Here is a 23,840-nt window from a genome sequence, read left to right as displayed (position 1 = left end):
TAACACTGTCATTATTTAGCTATCCCAAAGAAGATACTGGATAAATATATTGATAAAATCTGAGAGAGACAACTTGACTGCAGTCATTTGTATGTGACAGCTGATGACACCATGCAATACGTACATAGACGAGTGAAAAGGAAGGAAGAAAATAACTACTATTGACATTTACAGAGAAAAATAAAATCCTGCCTGTTGAGCAGAATATGGTTAGCCCTGATCTGAAACATTCAGCTAACACCAAGGAGATGAAAACCTCAAATTTCATTATAAGAAAAGGTAGCTTTATTTTCAAAAAAAAAAAAAAAAAAAAAAGCCTGTGCAAAGCTGTGGCTTTTTCATGTAATTAAAAACAATAGCTAAGATTTAGCATCCTCAAAGAAGTAGAAAGAGACTCCTTTTCCTTAAGATGTATCAACTTGGATCATTATCAAACCCAAACATCATTACCTTGGTTGTGTTAAAATCCATTCCTTCTCTGGCATACATAATTATGAGTGGGAATGGGCATAAAATCATTACAAAGAGGGAATGCTGCATATCTTTTCTAGAAAATAGGTGAGAAATGGCCATTCCCTGCTACGATGCAACTTTAAAAAGCTGCGCTACTTACTTAGGCTTTTTGCAAAGAGTAACCTGGGTTGCAGAAGTTATTTGATTTCATTAAATTAAGTCCAGCTTAAGTTCCCAATTTCCATCTATATTCAATGGCAGCAGAAGATACATCCAGTCAAATATTAATTGCTCCTTACAGATAATTGACATCCAGTATCCCTCCAACAAATGAGGCTGAAAACACCCACAGTAGGTTAACTCAGCTTGCAGGGCACTCTTATCCTGGGGTCATCAGCACTAGCAGTTCTATGAATTCTGTTGACTTTTCCATTGCCTGTGCCAAGTCCTCGCTACACTCTCTCAAGGTGGTAACAATCTGTTCATGTTTCTTATAGCACAGGAATCAAACATCTAAAAGGTGTCTGGAGACAAAGTCAAAGTCCTTGAAGACAGCCTGGTCCTTACGGGTTAGGACAGCAACCTCCTCTGGAGGAGTAAGGATTGGCTTTTGTGATGTAAACTCTTCATCAAAGTTGCTAATGTCGGTTGGATCTCTTAAAGTAGGCACAAAAGGGGGCTTCAGAGTCCTGGCAAACAAGGCAGCCCAATCAATTTCCTGTAAGAGAAGGAAGTGAACCAGCCAGATTGACATTATTTATGAAATGTGAAAGTAAGAGGGAGGATTGCAGCCTCCCTTCCAGATCATTTGCAACATGTCTTATTCCTACTAATTAAAAAAGGGGGGTGGGGGGGGGTGGGGGGTGGGCGGAAAGAGAGAGAAAATTGGAAAAAAGGCTTAAACCAAACAGCATAGTGGGTGCAGGCCAGGTAGTACAGAGATTCCATACAGTCTGAGGCTGTTCTTTAGAACACCAAGAAACAAAGCTACAGCTCAAACTATATTTAGGAGGGACAAAACTGAAGTGCAGCTGTGGCCAGGTGGATCTGTGGACTTCCCAGCAATTTCTGCTGACGTCCAAATTCTTTTCTTACTCCAGTGCCAAGCCAGCCAGAGGCTGTAAAGCTAATAACTTCTGGCAGATGGGTAACAACAAGGAGGAATGGTAACACCTTTGCCTGAAACAGACATATACCCTTGACCCAAAGCGAATGTACCTTTAACCTCAATTTCTCTTAGGATTCATGTATGTCCTGCAAATGCAGGTGCCGTCAAACAGACTGACTGGCAATCACTGTCATCATTAGACTGCATCTTTGACGGCTACAGTTTGATTTAAAAGGGGTCTTTGTTGATGGCTCAAAAGGTAGGTGTATTTGTACATAGAAGTACAATCAGAAGTAACAAACTGGCTCTGGAAGCTTACAGATCCCAGAAAACACACTTGGGGGATGTCATTTCAAACATTAATTGAAACACATGTTCCTGAATACAGCAATGAGGTGCAACAGAAACTACAACTAAGATCTCACTGATAACTAATGGAAATATGCCTCAATGCCAACAGAAAGCAGATCACTCAGCTCAAACTCAAGAGATGAGGGGGAGGGATAACGTGAGTTCCTACCTTAAAAAAGGCCTGGATTTTAATCTCTTCTGCATCTTTTTCCCCTGCTCCCAGTCTACGCTCTGGACATTTCCGAAGAAGCTGCAGGAAGTATCAGTTCAAAATTAAACAACGGGAACAATGATGGACAGAAATATTGTTCCAGAGAGAAAAACAAAAGGAAGGAGATGGACTGACCCCTCAGTATCTTCTAATTTTCACCTTGCAGCAAGGTCATAATTTGCTAGTAATAGCTCAGACCTAGTTCCTTGTAAACAACTTGCCAACATCAATAAGATACCTGCTACAAACTGCATGAAGCATCTCATCTTAATTGTGCACCTGCGACTACTGGGTCACACTCAACTAAATCAAGCCATCTCCACTGAATGACTGACATTCTTGCCCTTGAATCAACACTTCTCCATTTCAGAGTTAGCAGCAACAGACCTCAGTAAGAAGCCTGCTTAGTCATCCTTAGACAGAAGAATAGCATTTATGTGAAAAGAAGGAAAGGAAAAATATGTGTAAATTTTAAATGTTTCCTTAGCCTGTGTAGGCAGCTCCAGATTACACACATGAATGCTATCCGGTCCTAATACAGTCTCTCTGGATGCACTTACACAGTAAATGCAAATTCCTCAGGCTCCCAGAGACCCATCAAGCCCATTACCTTACGGATTATAGAAAGTGCCTCAGATGAAAGGAATCGTGGATACCGGACTTCATCGTTGACAATACTGTCAAAGACTTCTTCCTCATCATCTCCAGGGAACGGTGACTGCAATTGTGACATTTTATTATTTAATCCACATAGCACCCACTCCTCACCATTAAATAGGGATGAGAATAGCAGGGAATTGTATGGATTAATTAGCATTTGGCAAGCACTACGAATAAGAAAAATGTAATTTAAGTACTAATAAATAATTGGCTACGTTCAGCAAAATTTTATCTCAGGTGGTCGGGTACTACTCTCCCCAAAACTGCTTAGTGAAATCCTCTTAGAGAAAGGTGGTCTTACCTCACCAACAAGCATCTCGTAAATGAGTACACCCAATCCCCACCAGTCTACTGCCCGAGTGTATGAGATGTCTGTCAGGACTTCTGGAGCCAGAAATTCAGGGGTGCCACAGAAGGTGTTTGTGCGGTCTCCAAAACCTATTCCTGTAGTAAAAGAACAATTTTGTAAAATCCAGCACACATTACTAAATGGATCACATGCAGTCTCACCTTCTGAAAGCCATAGATTATCACTTGATAGTCTAATGCTGTTAACTGGGCAAGGGCTCTCATCAATGCTTGTAAATGCCAATGAGGAAGTATGAAACCTGGGGGCCCTAAAAACTCCGAATATGAAATATACAGACAATACTTAAATAAACAGCAAAAACACAGAAACTTCCTGCAGATTCCATTGCTCATTTACTCAAGTATGTGGTTTGTAGTATCCTATATTCTGGCTCCTTTGAGCAAACAAGCACATTGCAAACTCCTTCACAAGTTTCCTGAAGAGTAAAGGACAAAGTATTCTTTCCAAGTTCATCATGGCCAGACAGGTAACGTTTTTTCATTGTTTAGTTTGTTGGGGTTTTTTTTTGGTTTTGTTTTTGGTGGGTTTTGGTTTATTTTTAAGATGGCAATGAATACAAGTTACACCCAGCCACCTCAGTACCTGCATTTGCAAACATTTTACTAAAGCCCAGATCCTAAACTCGTTTTGATGGTTCAATTTTGGCTTCAACAAAGTCACTCACCTTCCTTACACAATCCAAAATCTGCGATCTTGACAAATCCTTCAGCATCTAAAAGCAGATTATCCAATTTCAGGTCCCTGCAGGCAAAGGAGAGGAAATAAAATGGTGGATGAAGTCTGAGGATTGCCATCCAACAGCTTTTTTGCAAGAGGCAGAAACTAGATGTTAATAGAGAGAATAAAAGCTAAATTGAGTAATGTCTGCATTTTAAACGATGTATTATTTGGAAGATTCCCCTTAATTTATTATTTTTCTCTTAATGAAAGGCTCACAAAGCAGCTTAGAGCTGGGTGGGGCTTATTCATCTGGAAAAGAGCATCCCACAACAGCATGACAAATTACTTGGCTATCACAGTAAAAAAGAAAGCAGTGACTTAGAGGTGACCCCAGAATGTATTGACATGTCACAGAGGATGAATCACCTGCAACATGTCAAATGAATAACTTCTTTTTTTACTGTAAGCATGATGAACATGCTGATAGCAACAGGCAATGGGGAAAATACAGGTGGACAGAAAGATGAAACCCCAGCAAGATAGTGAGCTCCAGACATATAGCTACAGGAAAAATAAACTTTCAAGTTGCTGAACTGTCTTATACTTATTCTTTGCTGCATTACCTATAAACAATTTTCTTCTCATGCAAGAACTGGAGCCCCAAGACTACGCAGGCTGTATAAAACCTAAAAGAGACAAATAGTTATCAGGAAATATCTATGAGAATCGAGTTAAAAATTTATAATGCCTGGAAACTAGACTAATTCTAACTCACTGTGCCATACGCTCTGGAAAGACATCTTCATGTATACGCATCATAAGATCACCACCTGGAGTATATTCCATCACAAAACAAGCATGGTGAGGTGTCTGGAAACATGCAAACATGTTCACAAGGAATGGATGATCAGAAGAATTGACCACTTCAAATATTCGCTTCTCACAGTTCAAGCTGCCAAGATGCAAAGAATGAAAATGTCAGTGTTAAAACTTGGCAGAAAAACCTGTTTTGAGAAAGACAGGATGAAGAAGAAAATCTTTACATTCTTAAGTTAGAGAAATAAAAAGTGGGAGCTAATACAATATTTATCTTACATACTTCCAAACCTTGAGTTTTAGAGTGTTCTTCAGGTGTTATTCCAACAGAGGCTAGAAAGCTGTCAGAAGTTTCCGTATTCCTGATTTTAGTTACCCAAGCCTTAAGGTCACATTTAACCTTAATAGTACCACGACCAGTACACATCATACCTACTAACATTTGATTACAGGTGTGTTAATGTAGCCTCTGGCAATAGTACCATCTCTAAACAAAGCTCACCTATCAATTTCATCTCTCCTAATAATATCTTTTTTCTTCAAGGCTTTGATAGCATACAGCTTCCCAGTTGGCTTGTATTGGGCCAGCAGTACCTGAAAGACAACAGAAAAGCTGTACTTCAAACAAATCTGTCATTTCCTTATTGGGTTACTTTGACACCCATTGACACAAACTATTTCCATCCACTCCAGACAGTCATTCTCAAAACCAAGCTCAAGTAACTCCAGAAATGGAGCACTTTTTTTCTGCTCCTTGTGCCGCAGCAGTCCAGAAGGATGTCAGCGTAAGTTATATTCTTTTCACAAACAGTAGTATCACAGATGGCCAAGTGCTTTATGAGCACCTCAGAGCTCTCACAACAAGCAACCATGCACACAGTTTTTGGGAATGGAGCTATTCCACTAGTGATCACAATGATAATGAAAGGAATGGTAATTATGTGCTCTATGAAATGACTTAGCACTCCCTGGATGGTTTTCTCCAGGCTTTGAAGCCACAAATCTTAAGCAGTTTTGACTGTTAACAGGAGTTATCAGCTGCTTGTGTGGTTGGGTTTGGTTCATTTTGTGTATCTACATTGCAATAGATCTCTTCTGTACTGCAATGTTTCTATTCAGACTCTGAGGCACAGGCCCATCTTCACAACCAGAGCCCTACTGACCTCCTCCACAAGGTGTACACTTCTACGCTACCTTCCCGAAGTGGCCACGTCCCAGCATGGCGATGCAGTGAAAATCCTCAAGCTGAATGGTCCTCTTCCTGCAGACAAACAAAGAATTGCTGAGACAATACCCAAAAGATGCATAAACAGATAACAAAGGACTATGTATTTGTGTTAGGGGAAGAAGCTCTGTATAGCAAAAGGGAAAGCAAACAGCTGTGTCAACCACTCCTGACCTAGGCTAAAATCCTGAAAAGTTAGGCTTGCTGCTGCTGTTCTGCCACTGAAGAAAGGAGCAAGTAACTGTAAAGCGAGGAAACTGCTCCCAGTGGCAGCAGTATGACTTCCATCTGTACTGGTAACAGGAGCAACAATTCTGACTTTCCAAGGCTTGCTCTCTCTATTACTTCCCATAACAGGATTAGTTCCCCCTGACCCCCATCCTTGGGGCAGTAAAATTCAATTTCGCCTACGCTCCTTTCAGCAGGCTCAACAGCAATTCTGTTAATCAGACATGAACATGTATATCAAGTGCTAGTAGGACAAGGGCATAAGAAGAGAAGTTCTCACACAGGAATTGGAAATGAAACATGGTGAGACAACAGACATGTTGCTGGAAAAAAAGCAGCTGAATGAGGAGATGCTATAGAACGTTATGTCTGCCACAAGGTGTTACCAAGGAAACTAAGGTTGCAGAATTGCTTGGAAAGAATTTAAAAAAAAACCCCAAAAACCCACACCCTAAAAGCTTTAGTCCAGGATCATCTTTAAAAGACTGCAGACACTCCATACTCCTCCACTGAGTGAAATGAGGGGCTGAGGATCTATGCATGAAGGACTCAACTCCCTCCTCAGACTCCTCAGAGAGAGGGTAGGTAGGTGCCTGACTGCATCCTGACTACAGGGTTTTGAAGATGGGACCCCTCAAAAGTGATGACGAAGTCATGAACATAATTCTGTGATCTGAACTGCAAGATCAGCTTAGAGAGATTTTGCTATTTGTGCTTTTTTGGTCAGTATTTGTTCAACAAGATTAAATTTTTTTTACTTGTCCTGGTTTTGGTATATTTACTACTGTGTATCCTTGCTACATACAAATTGTGTATATATAACTGCCATAGACTACAAACAACTTACTGTTTTATGCCTCCCTACATAATGAAAGTGTATCTTGCATATCAATAGAAGAGTGTGAGGGATGCCAAAAGTGTTTCTGAAATGTATTACCTAGAATGCAGACACGTCTAAAAATGCTTCACCATAAAACTTCAAAGACAAGGAAGCACTTGAAAACAGTTAAGTAACTTTACCTTCTACTAAAGTAATCTATTACATTGTAGTGCACAATCTATCAATAGGCTAAGTATTGGGGTTAATAAGCAGATAAGGTGCAGCAGACATTTGGACAAGCAAAGCTCAGAGCAGACTTTCCATGGTATTGTCTATGCTCAGCACTAAGAGTCTGCTGCTGAGAAACCAAAGCATATCTTGAGCAGAATTTTAGTCTGCATGCTCAAAAATTTCAGCCCAGTGCCTCTTTGATCTGCGACCCAAGACAGCCCATGCTGTCCACAGTTACCTTGGAGATGCCTGGGTTGGAAATTCTGTTAGAGCAGAGCTGCAAGACTTCTCCTCAACATGCAGCCTCTTCAGACACTAGGAACAGAAAAAAAATTACAGTGTGTCATCCTCTGGAATTGCCAAGTCAGACCTGAACACCCACATCCAAATTTTTCCCTCTGTCATGATCCAGCATAACCACAGACAAGTTCTTACAGTTGGTCGTCGTCTCTGCTTGGAGGGAAGCAGCACGAAAACAGATTATTTTATGGTTACACAAAACTATTCCCATGTACAATTTTTTTATAGGGTCAAACCTTTTAAAATAAATTATTTTAAAAGTCTAGGATAAAACATTTCCTTTCTAGAAAAAAGGCATCTCATGTCCCAAAAAGAGTCACAATGATCAGAGAATGCAGTTTCCTCTATCACCAAAGCCAAATGAGAAAGGATAAGATGTGGTAGAATATAAGTCATTAACCATTATACTACTCAAAAAAATTTTCCTGCTCCTTCTGCCAGAAAAGTGGAGCTCTTCTTGGTTTTCCCCAGTTTCTTTAATGACAAAGAACTTCATCTGGTCCTAAAAGCCTGCCGACCCTCTTTCCCTGCTTTCTCTGTACAGTCATATGTTCCATACTCTTGCCCCGAACTCCCAATGCTAACCTACCTCCCATTTTGCTTCTCCAAGAAAAGCAACATGTAATTTAAAAAAAGAAGTAAAAAAAAAAGAAAGAAAAAAAAAAAAAAGAAAAAAAAAAAAAGAGGGGTGCAACGCTTTCATGAGGACTCCATGCCAAAATAGTTCACTGGATTCTGAATCCCTGGAGATCAGCCAGATAATGAGGAGATGCCTGTCTAAAGTATAGTTAATTTCTCCAGTAATAAACAAGTAAGAAGAACCGGGCCTTGAAAGAACACCAACCAACAAAGAAAAGTCTCCCTATTAGCCCAGAGGATTACCGGAGAATCTGCAGGAGACGGTGTTGATTCTTTGGAGTTGGCCATCAGAAAAAGGCGTGGAGGTTTGGGTGGTGCTTCATCAGCAAATGTAAGCTTAGCCACAGGAAAGTCACTGCATTTGTAACACAAAATTGAAGATTGCCTTAGGGCCGAACATTGTACACAGACACCTTTGCATCACTTTGCTATATAAGCAAAGTTTAGTTCAGTCCAATACACTGGATAACAGGACGCCCTGATTCACACAAGTCTGTGAAGTATCAACAAGACATATGCTCTCCTAAATGAATGAAAAGAAAACGAGCTATTAAGTTGGTGATGGTTAGACTCACATTGCAACACTAGCTCTCTGACACTATAACATTAATAAAACGTAGGTGTGTAGAAGCAAGTCACTATGGTCAAGAATTTAAAGGAAGTCTTGGTTTTAATAGCAACATAGTAGTTGACTACATTTTTTTCTTCTTTTCTACGTCTTGTGAATCAGTGGGAATAGTATCTTTCAGAGAATGACTAATTCTCTAAAGATTAATTCCAACACTTTTAAAAAATTGTTATTTAGAGAATTTTCTTCTACAGCCTATTTAAAAGCTTAGTTATGTACCTTCTGAGTGCTACATTATGCTAGTGGTTGTGGTACATGTAACCTCATGAAAGAAGAGTGCATTTTTACCACAACAGTCACGTTGTGATCTTGCATAGAGTTCAGTTACTATACTCGTGAAGACATTTAATGAGTGGAATTTTCTTTCCTTCGCAGTGCAGAACCAGTACATTTTTTGTGTTTATAAAATAACTTTTGAAAATCTGTTTTGTTTTTTTTTTTTTATTTTGTTCTTTTTTTTTTTTTTAAATCACAGTGTTTACTTATCACCACTTTTATGCCCACAGGTCTTACTGCAGAGGAAATGAAAGCTGCTGAAGTTCCCCTAGCTCTGGAACACACTGCTTGTTAGGACAGCAATTCTGGAAATCGGTCCAACTGCTAACAACAAATCAGAGCTAGCCATAGCGTATTGAACACCCCACTAAAAACACATCATTTCAGGCATCACTGGCTTTTCTTAAAATCCTGAATTAAGTTCCACAGATACAATTTGCACATCAATATCTTCCTCCGCCTTAGTAAGGTGCAACAGAGTTTTAAGATCTATTCTACACCCATTCCAGAGTGTCACCCAGCAACACTCAGAACATGACTTACCTACTCAGTTTGGACATTGAATCAACATGACTTTGCGGGGGAACTGGAGGGAAGTCTGTGTGAATGGGATCATGAAGTGGGGGACTCAGAGTGCTCATGGAACTACATGGAGGGAGGAAACTCATCATCAGGCGACCCCAAGCAGCAACATTTATGTTCATTTGAGGAGCTCGGAGAAATTCCTTCCCTGGAGAAGTCAGAGTCAAAACACCAGTGAGATTACAATGCACAAATTACAATCTCATGTACTGTCAAACTGTCTTTTTTGCCCAAGCACCCGTGGGTTACTCAAAAAGTTAGCCAACCCTAAGGAGAATGGGCTTTTTTCCCAAGGAAGAAAGTTTAATAATGATGATGATGAAACAGATATTGATGATGAAACTATTTCACCTAAGTTCAGCTCCATATAATATCATAACAATCCGCAAGTACAAATTGCATAAACCATTAAAAATTGATTTTATTTTAAGTCAGGTTTTCTTTTTCAACACTACATTTTAATTATGCAGCCTGTTAACAAAAAATTTCTGAAAATGTCTTAAAAAGAGTAAAACATTTGGGATGTTTTAATTATTTTTACTACTTCCTGAAGAATATAAATATAAAATCTCATTTAGCCCCACTGCCAGGAGTTCTCTGTATGTAAAGTGTTACTTTATTCAGCTTCACAAGAAAGAATCTGCAGACAAAAAAGAAAGTATGCAAGCTATTCCAGTCCCTAAACTATTAATCTGAGATGCCAGCTCTAAAGACTTGACAATCAGTAGTCTGTTCATGCTACAGTCTTCTATAATTCAGAGTTTTCCAGAAAACCTTCCAATATCTGTTCATCAGGAACAGCATTGCTGGTTAAATTAGTACAGCTTGAGTCCTGGATCTTGCTAAGTCTGTTAAATAACTAGTAATTATATCTTCCTAACAATCTTAATTGTGAATAGAAACGCCACAACAACATGACATTACACACCATGCCGCAGCCAGGCTGCCTGCACTTTTTGTGACTGAACAAACTTTCACATTCTAATAAAGCCCACCTACTTACACACAGTAATTAGCAACCATTTTAATGTCTCACAAATTTAATGGGATAGGAGTGCATGCCAGCCTGCTTGTGCAAACTCCTGACCTCACCTCCACACCCTAGATAGTAAGCAGTCAGTTCTCCAGCAGCTTACCTTTCTGTTTGGGGAAAATGCGTTGCTGTCGCTGCAGTTTTGGCTTTCTCTCAATGACAGGATTACAGAACATCACCTGTCAGAGAAGCAAAAGGGATTTGTCAGGATTCTTCATTTACACTGTGAACACAAACTTTCACACATGCCTGCTTTCTCATCAAATTCTCCCTTCATATCTATTTGGTAGGTTAGGAGTCACTCCCATAGACTCCAGACTGCGTTATTCTAGCTTCACTCTCTAAATATGTCTTACTTCAACTGTGGTTTTAGATGTTGGAATATTCTGCTACACGGAGTGCAGAAAACCCCCAGAATTAAGACCAATTCATATCCCAAACAAAATTAATCTAATTTGTAAAGCCATGCATAAAGAACACAGCCATTTGTAGGATAAAAAAACGTAGTAGTCTGTGGCACAGAAGTAAAAATTAAAAAACCAAAAACAACCCCCACAAAACAAAACCACAAAACCCAAGAAGAGTGGGAGAGGAGGCAAATTTTGGTACATGAGGTCAAGATCCTACTTTTGGAAAGATAACAACAGGAACTTTCATCACAACACAAAGGAGAAAGTACTGCGGCTTTTAAGGGATTATCTAGATGATCTCTTCATTGATGGTACTTCAAACTAATAATAGCCTCAGAAAGATGATAAAATAAGCATACCCAGAGGGAATTTGGATCTCTGATTCTACAGCCCCTGTGATTCAATTCCAACCATTAAGCCATATGTTTAATTAAAGTGTCACCGATGACTTATAATGAAAGCAAATAAAAACCAACGGACTTCACAGCACACACATATATAATTAGAGTGGAGCAGCTGAAGAGTCACTCCAGGCTATGGCATGTGTACATCTATTATATCATGTTGTTCCTTATTCTTAGATGTGATATTGATGCAAAAGGATTTCAGGAGTCATTCTACCCTTCTAGATTATTGCTCCTTCCATTCCTTGTATCCTGGGTTGAACAACTGCTTTCAGGGCAGGCACACTAAACAGACAGAGTTCTCTCAAAAAGAAACAAAGCTGACATTTATACCTCTGCAAAAAGCATTCCTTGGGGTTCGAGGGAGAGGCACATCCCGTGACGTTCATTATCAAGGAAATCATCCAAACGTAAAAACTTCACTGCGCATAGTTCTCTCCAGTCTCTCCAATGAATTGCAATTTCTAGCTCACGAGACTGGTGGGATGAGTGAGTGGTGGGGGAGAAGAAAAAAAAAAAAAAAAGCAGAAAAGTTACGTACTGCCCCATGCTCTGGAAATGGCACACACATGCTGTTGTAAAAATTCAGTAAACTAAACAGTATGCATAAGAAACTTCTTTAATCCTTCTGTTCCCTGCTTTCTCTGATGTTTTCAAATCTTCCTAGCTAAAGACCCTCTTGGATATGGCTGTATTGGCTCCCCATTTCAGAAATCCCTGTGAAAGACACTTTGCTGGTAAGATGCAATACAAATGCTCAGATAAGGAGAGAAGGACAACAGCTGCTGTTCAGGCTGAATCTCTGCCAGAGATGCACTGCCTTCAGAGGAAGACTAAGATAACTGGCACATAAAAGGACATGGGGACAGCAGCAACAGAGAGTGGAATCAAGTGGAACGGCAGCTACATGAGCAAATCAGGTAAGGTGAAATGGAAAAACAAATACAACACAGGGAATCTGGGGCAGACTTACCCGGTCCAGCTCAATGACAAAGCTCTGGTCCCATGCCTGGTTATTAACTGGACCCCAGTTTGTTTGGCCAACCACTTTATTGTCCACTTTGAGCACAGCAAGGACCTCATCTGGACAAAGGAGAAAACATGGATTATAATATTTTACCAAAGAAAATCTCTCACGCTGAAGGTGAATATCACAATCAAATGTAATTTCCAGGAGAGTACTAGGAGGACTAGGTATAATGCAATTCATTTTCTCTTAGTTTTGAAGAAATCAGGTTTCTTATAATTACACTCATACCAGGCTAACCTACTACCTTGATAAGAAGCCCCCACGCTCCCATATGCCCCTCACAATTCAGCAGAGAGCCCCATACTCACTACAAGGCTCTTCGTTCCGCAGATACTTTCCTGCAACACTACGGCCATGGATACCCAAGCCAACTCGTGTTCGGGAAAGGGACCTCAAATCACTCGGGCTGCCACAGATGGGAGAAGAACTAGTCATTCGGGAACGTCCTGGAACATTTTCCAATAGATCCTGACACCCCATCAGTCTCACTTCCAATGTTCCTGAGGAATTTTAGGAGAGTAAAGAATATTATTATGTAAAAGATGAAGTGATTCCAGTCAGCCTGTCCTCACAGGGATCCAAGAATTTATCAGATTCATGATTTCTTGGTTAATAGCTCAAATCTGTGCCATTAATAGACTGCAAATCCATATGATCAGAAAGCTCTGGCTGGCCTAGAAAAAGTAAGTCCGGTACCTAGAAAATCAAATGTCCATATAACAAGAGGCATTACAATGATGAGAAGAAATGCAACTCATTTTTCCCTCTATCCTCCTCACAACAACATGCCATGCAGAACTTACATACCTGTAAGGGCTGTAGGTTTGATGACTGAAGTGGGTTGGATGCTGCCATGCTGAGCTCCCAGGGAGGAAGTATTTACTAGTTCCTGCTTGATGAGTGCTCTTTTTGGGTGATCAGGAGAAAGCTCAGTAAGCTGATGTTCCAAGGACAAGCGCAGCAGGTCAATCTTCTGAGAGGACTCTTGCAAACGACCCTGAGCCTAGCAATATGAAGTAGAACAGAAAGCAGGCTGAAATTTTCAATGTACAGCCCCCAGTCCAGGTACTATTAATCCTTTATGAACTACTAGAGTAAGCTTCAAAAAAAGACCAGATAACATCTTACTAATAAAGGAACAAGATGAAATATTTTCTCATAGATCCTGACCACCAGTGTCACTTCCGATGTTCCTGAGAAATTTCACCAAAGCAAGGAATGTTATCCCTAGAAGGGAAAGTGATCCAAATCAGTCTGTCCTCACAGAGAGACAGGAACTTCCCAAACTAATAACTCTTGGTTAACTCCATTCATTCATGCTAAATCACTAATGTTGAGGCATGAAACCACCCTCTCAGGAAGGCCTGAATAAGTGCTTACCTCAGCCAAAAACTTGCGATCCTGTACCCGACTCCCTCCTAGGATCTTCAGCACATTTTTTGCCCCCTCAGCGACAGCAGCTTCAATGCGCAGGTGATGTCTCAGCTCCTCGATACGCAGCTCCAAAGCACTGATGGTGCTGCCCATCCTCACTGGCCATTTCGGAGGTAAAATATGACAAGAATGAAAATTGACTGAGTATTCTGGATCTTGGATCTTTGGATGCATCTGTTATAGGCTGTATCAGTTACTTAAAATACCTTACCTGATGGATCCACTGTATCTTCCACCCCTCCTGCTGACTGAGATACTTTCACAATGTGCATGCGGATTATTTCAATCTTTGTCTTGCTGTCCTGAAGCATCTGCTGAGCTGTAGCCAGCAGCTTCCGCTCCTGCCAAAAAGAAAGCATATGCAGAGAGAGAACCATGCTCATGAAAAACGTATTACGATGATGTGTTCAAATATGAGGATGAGGTGATACCTGCAAGAAGGGTCATAAATGATCCTGAAATACATAAGCAGTTATGTAAAGGAGACACCGCTGAGGATCAAGGACTTTGAGATCGCTATCTCCATTTGTAGAGGGAAAGGACAGGTCAAGGACATGTCCAGTTAATATCAAACCTTGCAGTCACTGAGACTTGTGGTTCACTGGCCAACTGTGCTTACAGTGTTTCGTGAGCAGAGGTTTCGAACAAATAAAAACATCACAACCTTCTACATTGCTGGTCTTACTGAATTAAGCTTCATAATAAGCTTGGATTATTTTTTTTTATTATCCTTTGACTTTTAAATATGATTATACCAAACTCAAAAAGTGGGATGAATATGAAAGCAGTACACCTCTGAAATTTTTTCTCACATAAAGAGATACCACATGCTGTGCTCTATCCTAAACAATCTAGTGATATCAAAACACCACACCAACTCAGTGTACATTACCAAAGCTTTTTAAACTTTCTTTCCTCAAGTCAGTGACTGAATGTACCTCTTATACCGCCCTCACTATGTTCCCAGGCTTGCAACTGTTTTTCTGGAGATAGCACTTCTATCACACCACTTCCTATGAGATACTTTTCTCCGCCTCTAATCTAGAGCCACTATGAGTGTTGAGGTTAGATGCATTAACATCTTTGTGTTGGCATTCAGCCAGCTAAATTAAGCATCTAGACCGAAGAAGTAATGTAAAGTCTGTAGCTGGTAGGGAGAGGTAGGTGTCTCCAAAGGGCCATTCATCTGTTCGAGAATGATAACACAAGCTACTCTCTAGGTACCTAGCACTTTCCACTGAGACTACAAAAGGATTTACATGGCTAAGTTAAAACAACATGATTCTGAACTCTATCATTAATACTGCTAAGCAACATTCAAGAGCAGAAGCACAATCAGCATCTGCCATGTATGAACTGCCAAAAACATCAAAACTGCCAAACTATGCCCGTCTGCCCGGTCTAATAACTCCCCTCTAACAGTGATCACCACCAGATGCTTTGGAAAAAGGCACAGGCAACCACATCACAGGCCAAAGTGGAATAAACTACACTTTCAGAAAAGCCTTTTCCTAACATCCAGTAATTATAGATTGGCTTAAGCTCTTGACAAATGAAATATGTGCCATCCAGTTCCTTGTTGATTCCTGCTAAACTCCTGAAATCTCTAACATGCAAGTCTAATGCATAATTGGAGCACTGGTTGCCCTGTGCAGTAACATGACATGCTGTCACTATGGTGAGCACCAAAATGCAGAGCTAGGATTCAGTCAAGCAAGCTTTGCAAGTGAATTTCTTTCACACATCAATTATCAGAGAGAGTTTGTATATGGACTTTAAATACAAATTTTGATCCAGTAATCCATGTTCCCAAATGGTTGTTTATTCCTGCTTACCTTGGATGTTGAATACATTTGGATCATGTTCTCAGCTCCTTGTTTCACTTTCATTTCAACATGCAGCTGCTTTTTCAGTGCTTCAACCTTCCTTGCCATGGGGTCCGGGTTTCTTTCCCAGAGACAAGGATCTGGAGATACAGATCCATCTGTACAAACAATACAATCAATACCATTAGTCATCTTTTCTTGTGTCATTCCACTGGGTTATAGATGGGTGACTCTGTAAAAGAAGGTTAGGCTATAAAATAAGGTACAAAAAGGTCTTGTCTACAAAACTGACTGCAAAACACTGTTTCAAATGAAGCTCTAGCTCATATCTGTAAATATTTCTTAGTTTATCAATGAAGCCGTCCTAACAAGCGCTCTTCCATTTTTCTACTCGTTCATCTTGTAAGATACTTGGATGCTCAACTACCTAGAAACTCTATTCAAATCTCTTCAGTTCCACCTACAGTGTGCTTCTGAATACTGTCCATGCCCAGCACTGTCAGCTGGTCTTCTCCCTACACCAATCTCTTGTGTTGCCTCCTTTCACCTTTATTGCCCCGTTCTCAACTTTTTCCGCACAGATCACCTCATCAGCTAAATACCAACAGGAGAAACTCCCATTACTTGTGAGCCCTCAACAGAAAAATATGTCAATTCAATATATATAAATATTGAAGCACTATAACACAATTTTCCTGTCAATCATGACCCAAGACCTACCTGTCTTACCCTCCTCTTTGTCTGTTATTACAATCCTTGCATTAAGCTCCTGAAGTTCCCAATGCAGTTGCTCCAGTTTTCGGTTGGAAGATTTCAGCACGTGCTCTATATGAACAAGATTCTTTTTGTCTGTTGTCGCTTTGCGCAGGTTTTCTGCTCCCTCTTTAATCTTCAGTTCTTTCTGTATAGCGCGACGAAGTAGTTCCTTCTCACCCTCCAGTTTTTGCTGGAAGCTTGGATCCATTAAGTTCATGCCACTGCCAAGCTGCAAGAGACAGCTGCCCTGCAATCAGGCAGTGTTGGGCGAGAGGATTTCAGAGATAACACAGTTCAACCATTTTTATGATATAGCAATACCCTCATAAGATTCCACTCCTTAATTTCATTTAGAAACTGGGTCACACAAATTCTGGAGCCAACATTCTCACCGAATTTTCAAGACAACCAGACCTACATTTAAATTGCAGAGGACAGAATACAACTTTGATCTGAACATGCCTTAATTTTGTTTTAAACTCTAGTGGAGAAAAACCTTCATCTTACTTGTCTCCTTGCTATTTAATGTCTACACATGTCTTTGTTTCCCAAGTATCAAAGCCCAGCCAATATTTGCCCATGTTCTGATCAACATTAACTTTTACTAGTAAGATGTAGTAGATACAGATTTTTATCTGAGTATGTCTTGATGCTGACTGTTCACACATCTCAGCTAACCTGTTAGAGCTTCTTAGGAATGTCACAAGCATGCATTAACTCTCAGCTGTTATCCCTGAAGAAAAAAAAACGTAAAACCTACAGCTGTTTCTACAAATGAGCAAGCAAGAGAGTACACTTAACTTTCCGCTGTATCTGAAAAGGTAAGCAGACTGTTTTCTCAATCTCTATTCTGCCTGTGATTTACAGGCAGTAAGGCCGCTTTAAAACATTCATTATTTTGAGTTGCTTTAGTGGTATTCAAACTTGTTCTGGGCTTTGTTTTACATCATTTTCAACACTACTTGTTCTAGAGATATATGCCTCACCAACAGCTCTGGACAGAGATGCTCTGTTTACAGACTCAACATACACAGTATAGGCAGTAGCAGCAGAGGTATATCTCACTGACCAAATAAGGACTGAACTCAGACAGGAACTGGGAAAGCTTTATCCATAAGGATGCTACCTAGCACCGTAACAAACAGATCCAAGCAAGAGGTTATGCTTTTCGTTTCAACAGGAAGAGTGGCTTTAAGGCTTTCAGAGCAATTAATATACTAATCACCTAACATTACCGACTCATCATACTCCCCACTTAAACCCAAAAGAAACAGTTGCACAGTCAAGCTCCACTGCACTGACTTAATGTCACATGGCACATCAGTGACTAAAGACAGAACTCAGGAATCCCGACTTGCTTTCACACTCTTTAATCGATTGACCACACTTCCAACAATAAACCACATTGGGTTTGTGTTACTCATGTACATTACTGCACTTTAAGAGTGTGCTGTGTATCCAAACCCCACGCCACTCACACAGAAACAATTATTTAATCGTATTAGAATATTTTGTAACGCACCTTAAAGACCCAACCAAACATCCTCCATCAGTTTTTGCTACTATTTTAGTCTAATAGAAAAATAATTAAAGAAGGAGGAAAGAAACTCTATTTTAAAGTTGGCCTAAAACCAAGCTGGGTCTGCAACAGATACACAATAGCCAAAATAGGAGTTGTTCAGATTGGTAACAAAACAAAAAGGTTCAGATTAACATCCTGATTCCAGGAAGTTCTCGCCCAATTAGTAAAGCCAGGAACTAAGCCAGAGCTTTGAAAAACATCCAAAGTTTTGCGAGGAAGAACTTGAATCATGGAGTTCCTGAGTCACAGGCAACCTTTACCAGCTCTAAGTTGGAAAATCAGAAAGCTCTTTATCCAATCTGTAGCAAGTGACTAAAAGGAGTTCGCTGGTTGCAATTCTCATTTAAATAATTAGAAAAAGCATACAGATTTATTTTCTATCCAAACTATGCAAATGAGTGTAAGCAATCCACCCCCTTGATCCGTCCAGAGCAACGGAATGAGTAGTGCTGCAAGAGTAATGCCGATAAAGGGTGCTGAATAGAGGGACCTGGGTATTGATTCAGAGAACAGGTACAGTCTGGGCAGTTCTCAGGTCAATTTTCCTCCACATCACTCTCTGCCAAAACCTAGTCGGAATACCAATTAATGCACCATGCTAGTTTTCTAGATATATTTAGAATGTGAGCATGGTATGTTTTACTGGATCCTCCTTCCCCTCTACGGATCAGAGCATGCTATAATATTGACATTTTTTGCACCAGGAAGATAAAATATTCTATTACTGAGGAGGATGGGAAAGCTGCATTTGCATTTGGGTTGATCCATTTTGCATTCTGACTCAGGAATTTTGGTGGGGTGTCGGGATACTGCCACAGCCCGTGCTGCAGCTGTTCTTGGGTTCCCAGGGAAGGTCAGTCCTTCAGGGTATGTCTCCAATGCAATCCCAAAACACATGTACAGCTTGTAGAGAAATACCCACACTAGCTTAAATTAGCTTGCTTTTGGTACTTGTAGTGGGGCTACCAGAACTCACCCAGGGCTTCCGCCGGACTCACGTTGTACGGCAGTGTCTAGACCGCTTCCTAACTAGCAAAAATTTCAGCAGTATCAAAGTTGCACTTAGTCCTTTGGATTGCAGCCCAGGGAGATCCCATCCCCTCAGTTATGCCCAGCCTGGCAACGAGCTTCACCTGCACAAAGCCCAGAGTAGCCCTGGCCCTTAGAGTTTCACCACTGGCACAGAAATTGATCTACAATTCAGTGAGCCAGCAATGAGGAGGCCATCCCCCCCGCAGACCACGCGTGTTCACCAGGACATTTTAAATCACATCTTTCACAGCAACTTTGTGCTGTAGGGACGAGGCCTGCATCGGACAGACTCCGGCCAACCACATTCACTCTTTACGAGAAAAAAGCCACTGCAAGGTTTGGAAAAAGGCAATTGCAATCCTGTCTGGAGCCAGTCCCCTCTCCACCCCCGAGCTGCTCGAGGGCTGGTAAGGGTGGGGAGCAGCGAGCTCAGGAGGCACCGAGGTGGGGAGAGGCCGGTGGGGCCGCAGCGCTGGCGGCGAGCGCTCTTTGTGCCGGTGTCTCCATCCCTTCTTTCCCAGATTAGGCTTGAAACGCCTCAGGGAAAGAGGGCTGGGCACGTCTCCCACTCCGGGGAGCTTATTCCAGAAATGAATGTTTTTCCCAGCACGGAGGCTGGCTGCCCTCCCCCGGCTCCCGTGTGCCAGCCCCAGCAGCCGCCCTGCCTCCCACACCCGCTCGATGCCGAGAGGGGATTTCCTCAGCGGGCACCAACTTGGCCCGAACCCCCTTTCCCTGAGGCGAGGAGGGACATTTTTTGTGGATCCCACCTGCTTCGCGCAGCCTCTCCCACCTCCCCGGGACGCGGCCACCACGGGAGGCGGAGGAGACAGCGGGAAGCCCCGCTCTCCCCCCCCCCCCCCGCCGCCCCCTCCCCGGGGCCGGGGGCTTCCGGCGGAGCAGAGCGCTGCGGTTTCCCGGAGAGAGGATGGAGGGGCCCCCGAAGGGCGGAGGGGGCCACCCAGGAGGTGTGAGCCCGCTCGCCTGAGGCGAGGCTCGCCCCGCCCGCCATGCTGGCGCCTCTCCGAGCCCTCGGCGCGGCGCTCACCTGCGGGGTCCCCGCCGCCATTGCTCCGTACGGCACGGCCAGCAACCAGCGGCACTTTTTCAAACTTGAGCCTTCCCGGGAAGCGGCGTGCCGGCGCCAGCGCCCTCTCGCGGGGTGCGGGCCCGGGAGAGCTGCCGGCGGGCGGCCCTGAGGGAGCGGGGAGCCTCCCCTTCCCCACACGCCGCCCAGCCCTGCCCCGCGGGGTCCTCGGCCAGCCGCGGCTCCCGCCCCTGTCCGGAGGTCGTCCCGCTGCCTTCGCCCGCCCTGAGGGGAAATGCGCAGCCGAGACCTGGCGGCGAGGTCCCGCAGCGCGCCCGGGATGGCGGCGGGAAGGAGAGAGGCGCGACAGGCCGGACGCTGAGGAGACTGAGGTACCTCCCGCTTCCCAGCGTGGACATCGCCCTCCGCGTCGGGCCGCTGGGGAAGGAGAGGCTTTAGTGGGTCAGTGTCCTTTGTAGGCACAAAAATTGTGGGTTCGTGCCAAAGGGACGGTACGGGGACATAGGCAGTGACAGATCTCCTTAACTCGGGCCCGGCTCGGCTCCTGACACCTCCTCGGGGAGCTGTGAGGAAAAATCCCTGCGGCTGGCCCGAGTTTGCTGTGCTGAGTCGATGAGGTGGTTTCCAATTTTAGTTCTCGAGATTGACTGGTAACTGGCATTTGTTGGTAGGGGAACAAGCAAACTGCAACTCTCCTTTAGGCAGGATGCTTTCCTGGAAAGGGGGCCATGCTTGTCGCCAGTGCTGCCTTTTAACTAACTTTTTCTCTGGAGGACGGCCTCTCTACATGTAGGATCTGGGGTTTCAGCTGAATATTTGAGTGAAAAAATAACCCAAATGCATTGGCAAGGCTGGCAGTAATCCCCCAGCTATGATGAGTGAAAAACCACCATGCTGCTGTGCTGCCATTGTGTCATGCAGAACTGATACGCAGTGTGTCATAGGCCCAGCGTTTAAAACAAGTGAGAAAGATACTTATTGCTTTCAGGTGGTGAAGACCACCACTTGTAAGACTCTCCTCAGCAGTGTTGCGTAGTATTATTACAGCACTAATACCCTTTTTCACTCCTGGAGCAATGCACAACTTTGAGTCAGAAGGTGTGCAGAGGTGATAGTATTTCCACATACAGATTTAGAAATATACTAATAAACAGAAGTGTTTTCCTTTTATTTAATTAGAATAGTTTTTTTCTAGCATAAGCATTTTGTAAATGATCTGCAACTGAATAATTAGTAAAAGGAAATCACCAGAAAATGTAAAATTTAAATCTAGATTAACTGAGTTGAATTAATAAAGCCTTAAACTTCTGTAAAAACCTTTGAACATGCTCCTGTTGTTAATAAAGAGAGTGCATTAGATAAACCTTTCTGGAACCTGTTGCTATTTCTAACATGGTCCAGACTCTGTTTAGCGTTTAAGGAATTATTTTAATTAGATTGTTCATTCAGTGGAAATACTGGCAAGGGGGAAGTCAAACTAGTCGGTGTGGATTGAGTTTCGGAGGAGCAGGGACACTACCATACCTTCAGTGGACAAAGCCTGTCCCAGCAGATGGGGATCAGGACTGTGTTTGGCTCGGTCAGCTGGAGAGAGGTTTGGTGGGAGTGCTCCGTAGGGCTGAGGTCGATTTGCCCACGCTGCCCTTGGGGTTCACGCAGGGGCTTCCCCCTCTTTCCTTCAGCTCTCCTACCCTCCAGGTGAGGCAGGGGGAGGGCTGGGGGGGGGGGGGGGGCAGTTCAGGGATCCTGGGGAACTGGAGCAGTTGGCCGAGGACCTTCTGGCTGAACGAACTCCCCAGCCTGGAGGGATGGGGCTGGTCAATGGCTGGCCCTCAGAGCGCGGGTGATGGAGGGTGCGTGCTCTGGCTTTGCAGCCCTCTGCCTTCCCCCTGGTCAGAGATGTCCCTGGCTACCCAGCATCCCAGCTGGGGTCTCAGCCCATCCCACGGGCATGGTTCAACTGTCCCCTGCAAATCCTGCGGACAGAGGGGACCGGCGTGTGGAATCAGCAGTTCCTGCCCACCCGGCAACCTCGGTCCCACGGGAAGATGAGTGTCACAGCTGGGAGCACGACGTGCCTGTCCAGCCCTTCCAGGATCCCGCAGGGCACGACGGGCCCGGGCCAGCCCTCCAGGTGCGGCTCCTGCCTAGGCGGTATCACCGCCGGGAAGGGGGAGCCTGTGACCGGCCCGGGGGGCAGGCGGGCCGCGGTTTCCGAACCGCGGGTCGGGGCGGTCTCGGGATCGAGCTGGGTGGTCTCTTTCGGGCGCCTCCCGGAGGGGGTGCTGGGGGTTGAGGCATATGCCCTGCCGTTGAACCGGCAGCCCCTGTCCTCTGCTAAACCCGAGAAGGGACGTGTGCGGCACCGGCTTGTAGGCGAATTACGGCTCCGGGAAAGCCGCTCACCGTTTTGCCGGCGGTTATGCGAGCGCTAAAAGTCGGGGGGAGAAGCGTGGGGGAAGGATGCCCTCGCTTCCCAGAGCCCTCCGCCTTTCACCTCGGTCAACTCTCCCGTTTTACGCTCCTTCCCGGCCAGGGAATACCCCTCCCGGGTCAGCACGCAGGAACACCCAGAGGGAGCTCTGCTACAGCCCGTGTCGAGTGTTGCAGAAATCCGCCTGGTAGCAGCGAGGCTGCCACAGCTCCCGGGCGGCACGGAGCCTTGGGGAGCCGGCCCCAGCGGGCACGGCTGTGCCCAGGGGATCATAGGAGCCCCACCGGCTCTGCTGTGCAAAGCAGCTAAGGCTGCTTAGCAGGCACGGGGAGTTCTGTCTTACAGGACTCCCTCCACTAGAGTACATTCACCCAGAGGTGATGATCAAGAGGAAAGTCTTAGAAGTTTCCATTTTTAATCCAGGAGAGGGAGGGCAAGAGATTAAGCATAAATCTGTTCGGGGGAGGAAACAAACATCTTGTTCCAGAGTCACTTGTGACCTCCTGTCACTCTTATCGCACTGGGCACCTGATATCCGTAAAAGAGAAGCAAGTACTATCAACCTCACCCATGAAAGACGATGCCGAGTTTGGGACTAATAACTGATTCTTTTGAAAAAGACTCTTAGAAATGGTAACATCAAGTAACAGTTCAATGTACTTTAATTCCTTCAAACAGAAGGATATCGTGAAGGTACATCAGAGAAATTATTTCATTGATTTCAGTCTCTTTAAAAAAAAAAAGCATTGCTTCAAAATTCAGGAACAGTATCCAATAAACAAAGTACTATCATTACGCACCTGTTTTAGAGTGTGGTACAAAGAGAGGCTTACAGATTCAAATGAATGGCATAAATGACTGAGAAATCGATTCAGATAATGCTTGTTTACAGGGACAAAAACTATGTTGACAAGTATGAATAAGCACACATAATCTGTTTAAAAAAAACCCCAAACCTTTCTAACTGTATTTACACACACGGATGTATTTGCTTTCCTTTGGCACTAGAAATTACAGACAAAAGATTCCATTTTATAGCAATTAAACTTCAAACTTAAAATAAAAATAACCTTTGAGTCATTTAAGTCATACAGCCCCAGCACAGCACCTTCACCTTTATTAAAATGCCACCAACTGTTATTGCAACCCTGGAAATTCAGGCCACAAAGCCTGAATTCAGCTTCCACCTGTGACAAATTTCACTCGGCAGGATTAACTGGATGTGAGGAGCTCAAGCAGCCATGGGGAATTAATGAGATACAGACATGTTTAATAAGAATGAATCTCCCATTC

At 43.3% G+C, this 23,840-nt stretch overlaps 1 protein-coding gene across 2 annotated transcripts; it reads right to left on the bottom strand.

Moving 5' to 3' along the window:
- Positions 1–797: 797 nt before the first annotated feature.
- PKN3 (protein kinase N3) lies at positions 798–20,134 on the bottom strand. 2 transcript variants are annotated; one of them, XM_059828686.1, is made up of 22 exons: positions 20,114–20,134; positions 16,416–16,698; positions 15,705–15,853; positions 14,081–14,210; positions 13,816–13,967; positions 13,243–13,438; positions 12,744–12,935; positions 12,379–12,488; positions 11,739–11,882; positions 10,695–10,770; positions 9,520–9,706; positions 8,316–8,427; positions 7,372–7,448; positions 5,824–5,890; positions 5,132–5,223; positions 4,589–4,765; positions 4,437–4,499; positions 3,818–3,894; positions 3,085–3,227; positions 2,734–2,841; positions 2,082–2,162; positions 798–1,171 (listed from the first exon to the last, which is right to left on the bottom strand). In XM_059828686.1, the coding sequence occupies exons 1-22, from the start codon at positions 20,132–20,134 to the stop codon at positions 959–961; spliced, it is 2,850 nt and encodes a 949-aa protein (XP_059684669.1). In that variant the 3' UTR covers positions 798–958. The 2 variants fall into 2 exon arrangements, with proteins under 2 accessions (XP_059684669.1, XP_059684670.1); XM_059828687.1 differs by having other exon boundaries at positions 15,705–15,864; positions 16,418–16,698.
- Between the last annotated feature and the right edge of the window lie 3,706 nt (positions 20,135–23,840).

This window comes from Gavia stellata, chromosome 24 (genome assembly GCF_030936135.1).
Source record: "Gavia stellata isolate bGavSte3 chromosome 24, bGavSte3.hap2, whole genome shotgun sequence".
Taxonomy (NCBI): Eukaryota; Metazoa; Chordata; class Aves; order Gaviiformes; family Gaviidae; genus Gavia; species Gavia stellata.
The sequence above is the reverse complement of the archived record's forward strand: the minus strand, read 5'-3'. Positions and strand labels throughout refer to the sequence as shown.

What these genes read in the sequence shown, in the direction of transcription:
- PKN3 (XM_059828687.1), bottom strand. Translation starts at nt 20,134, where the DNA reads ATGGCGGCGGGGACCCCGCAG. An exon ending in ATCGCAAGTTTTTGGCTGAG is followed by an intron (nt 13,439 to 13,815) that starts GTAAGCACTTAT and finishes TCATATTGCTAG; the next exon opens with GCTCAGGGTCGTTTGCAAGA. An exon ending in GAGAAGAAAATTGTTTATAG is followed by an intron (nt 3,895 to 4,436) that starts GTAATGCAGCAA and finishes CTTTGCCTGCAG; the next exon opens with GGACCTGAAATTGGATAATC.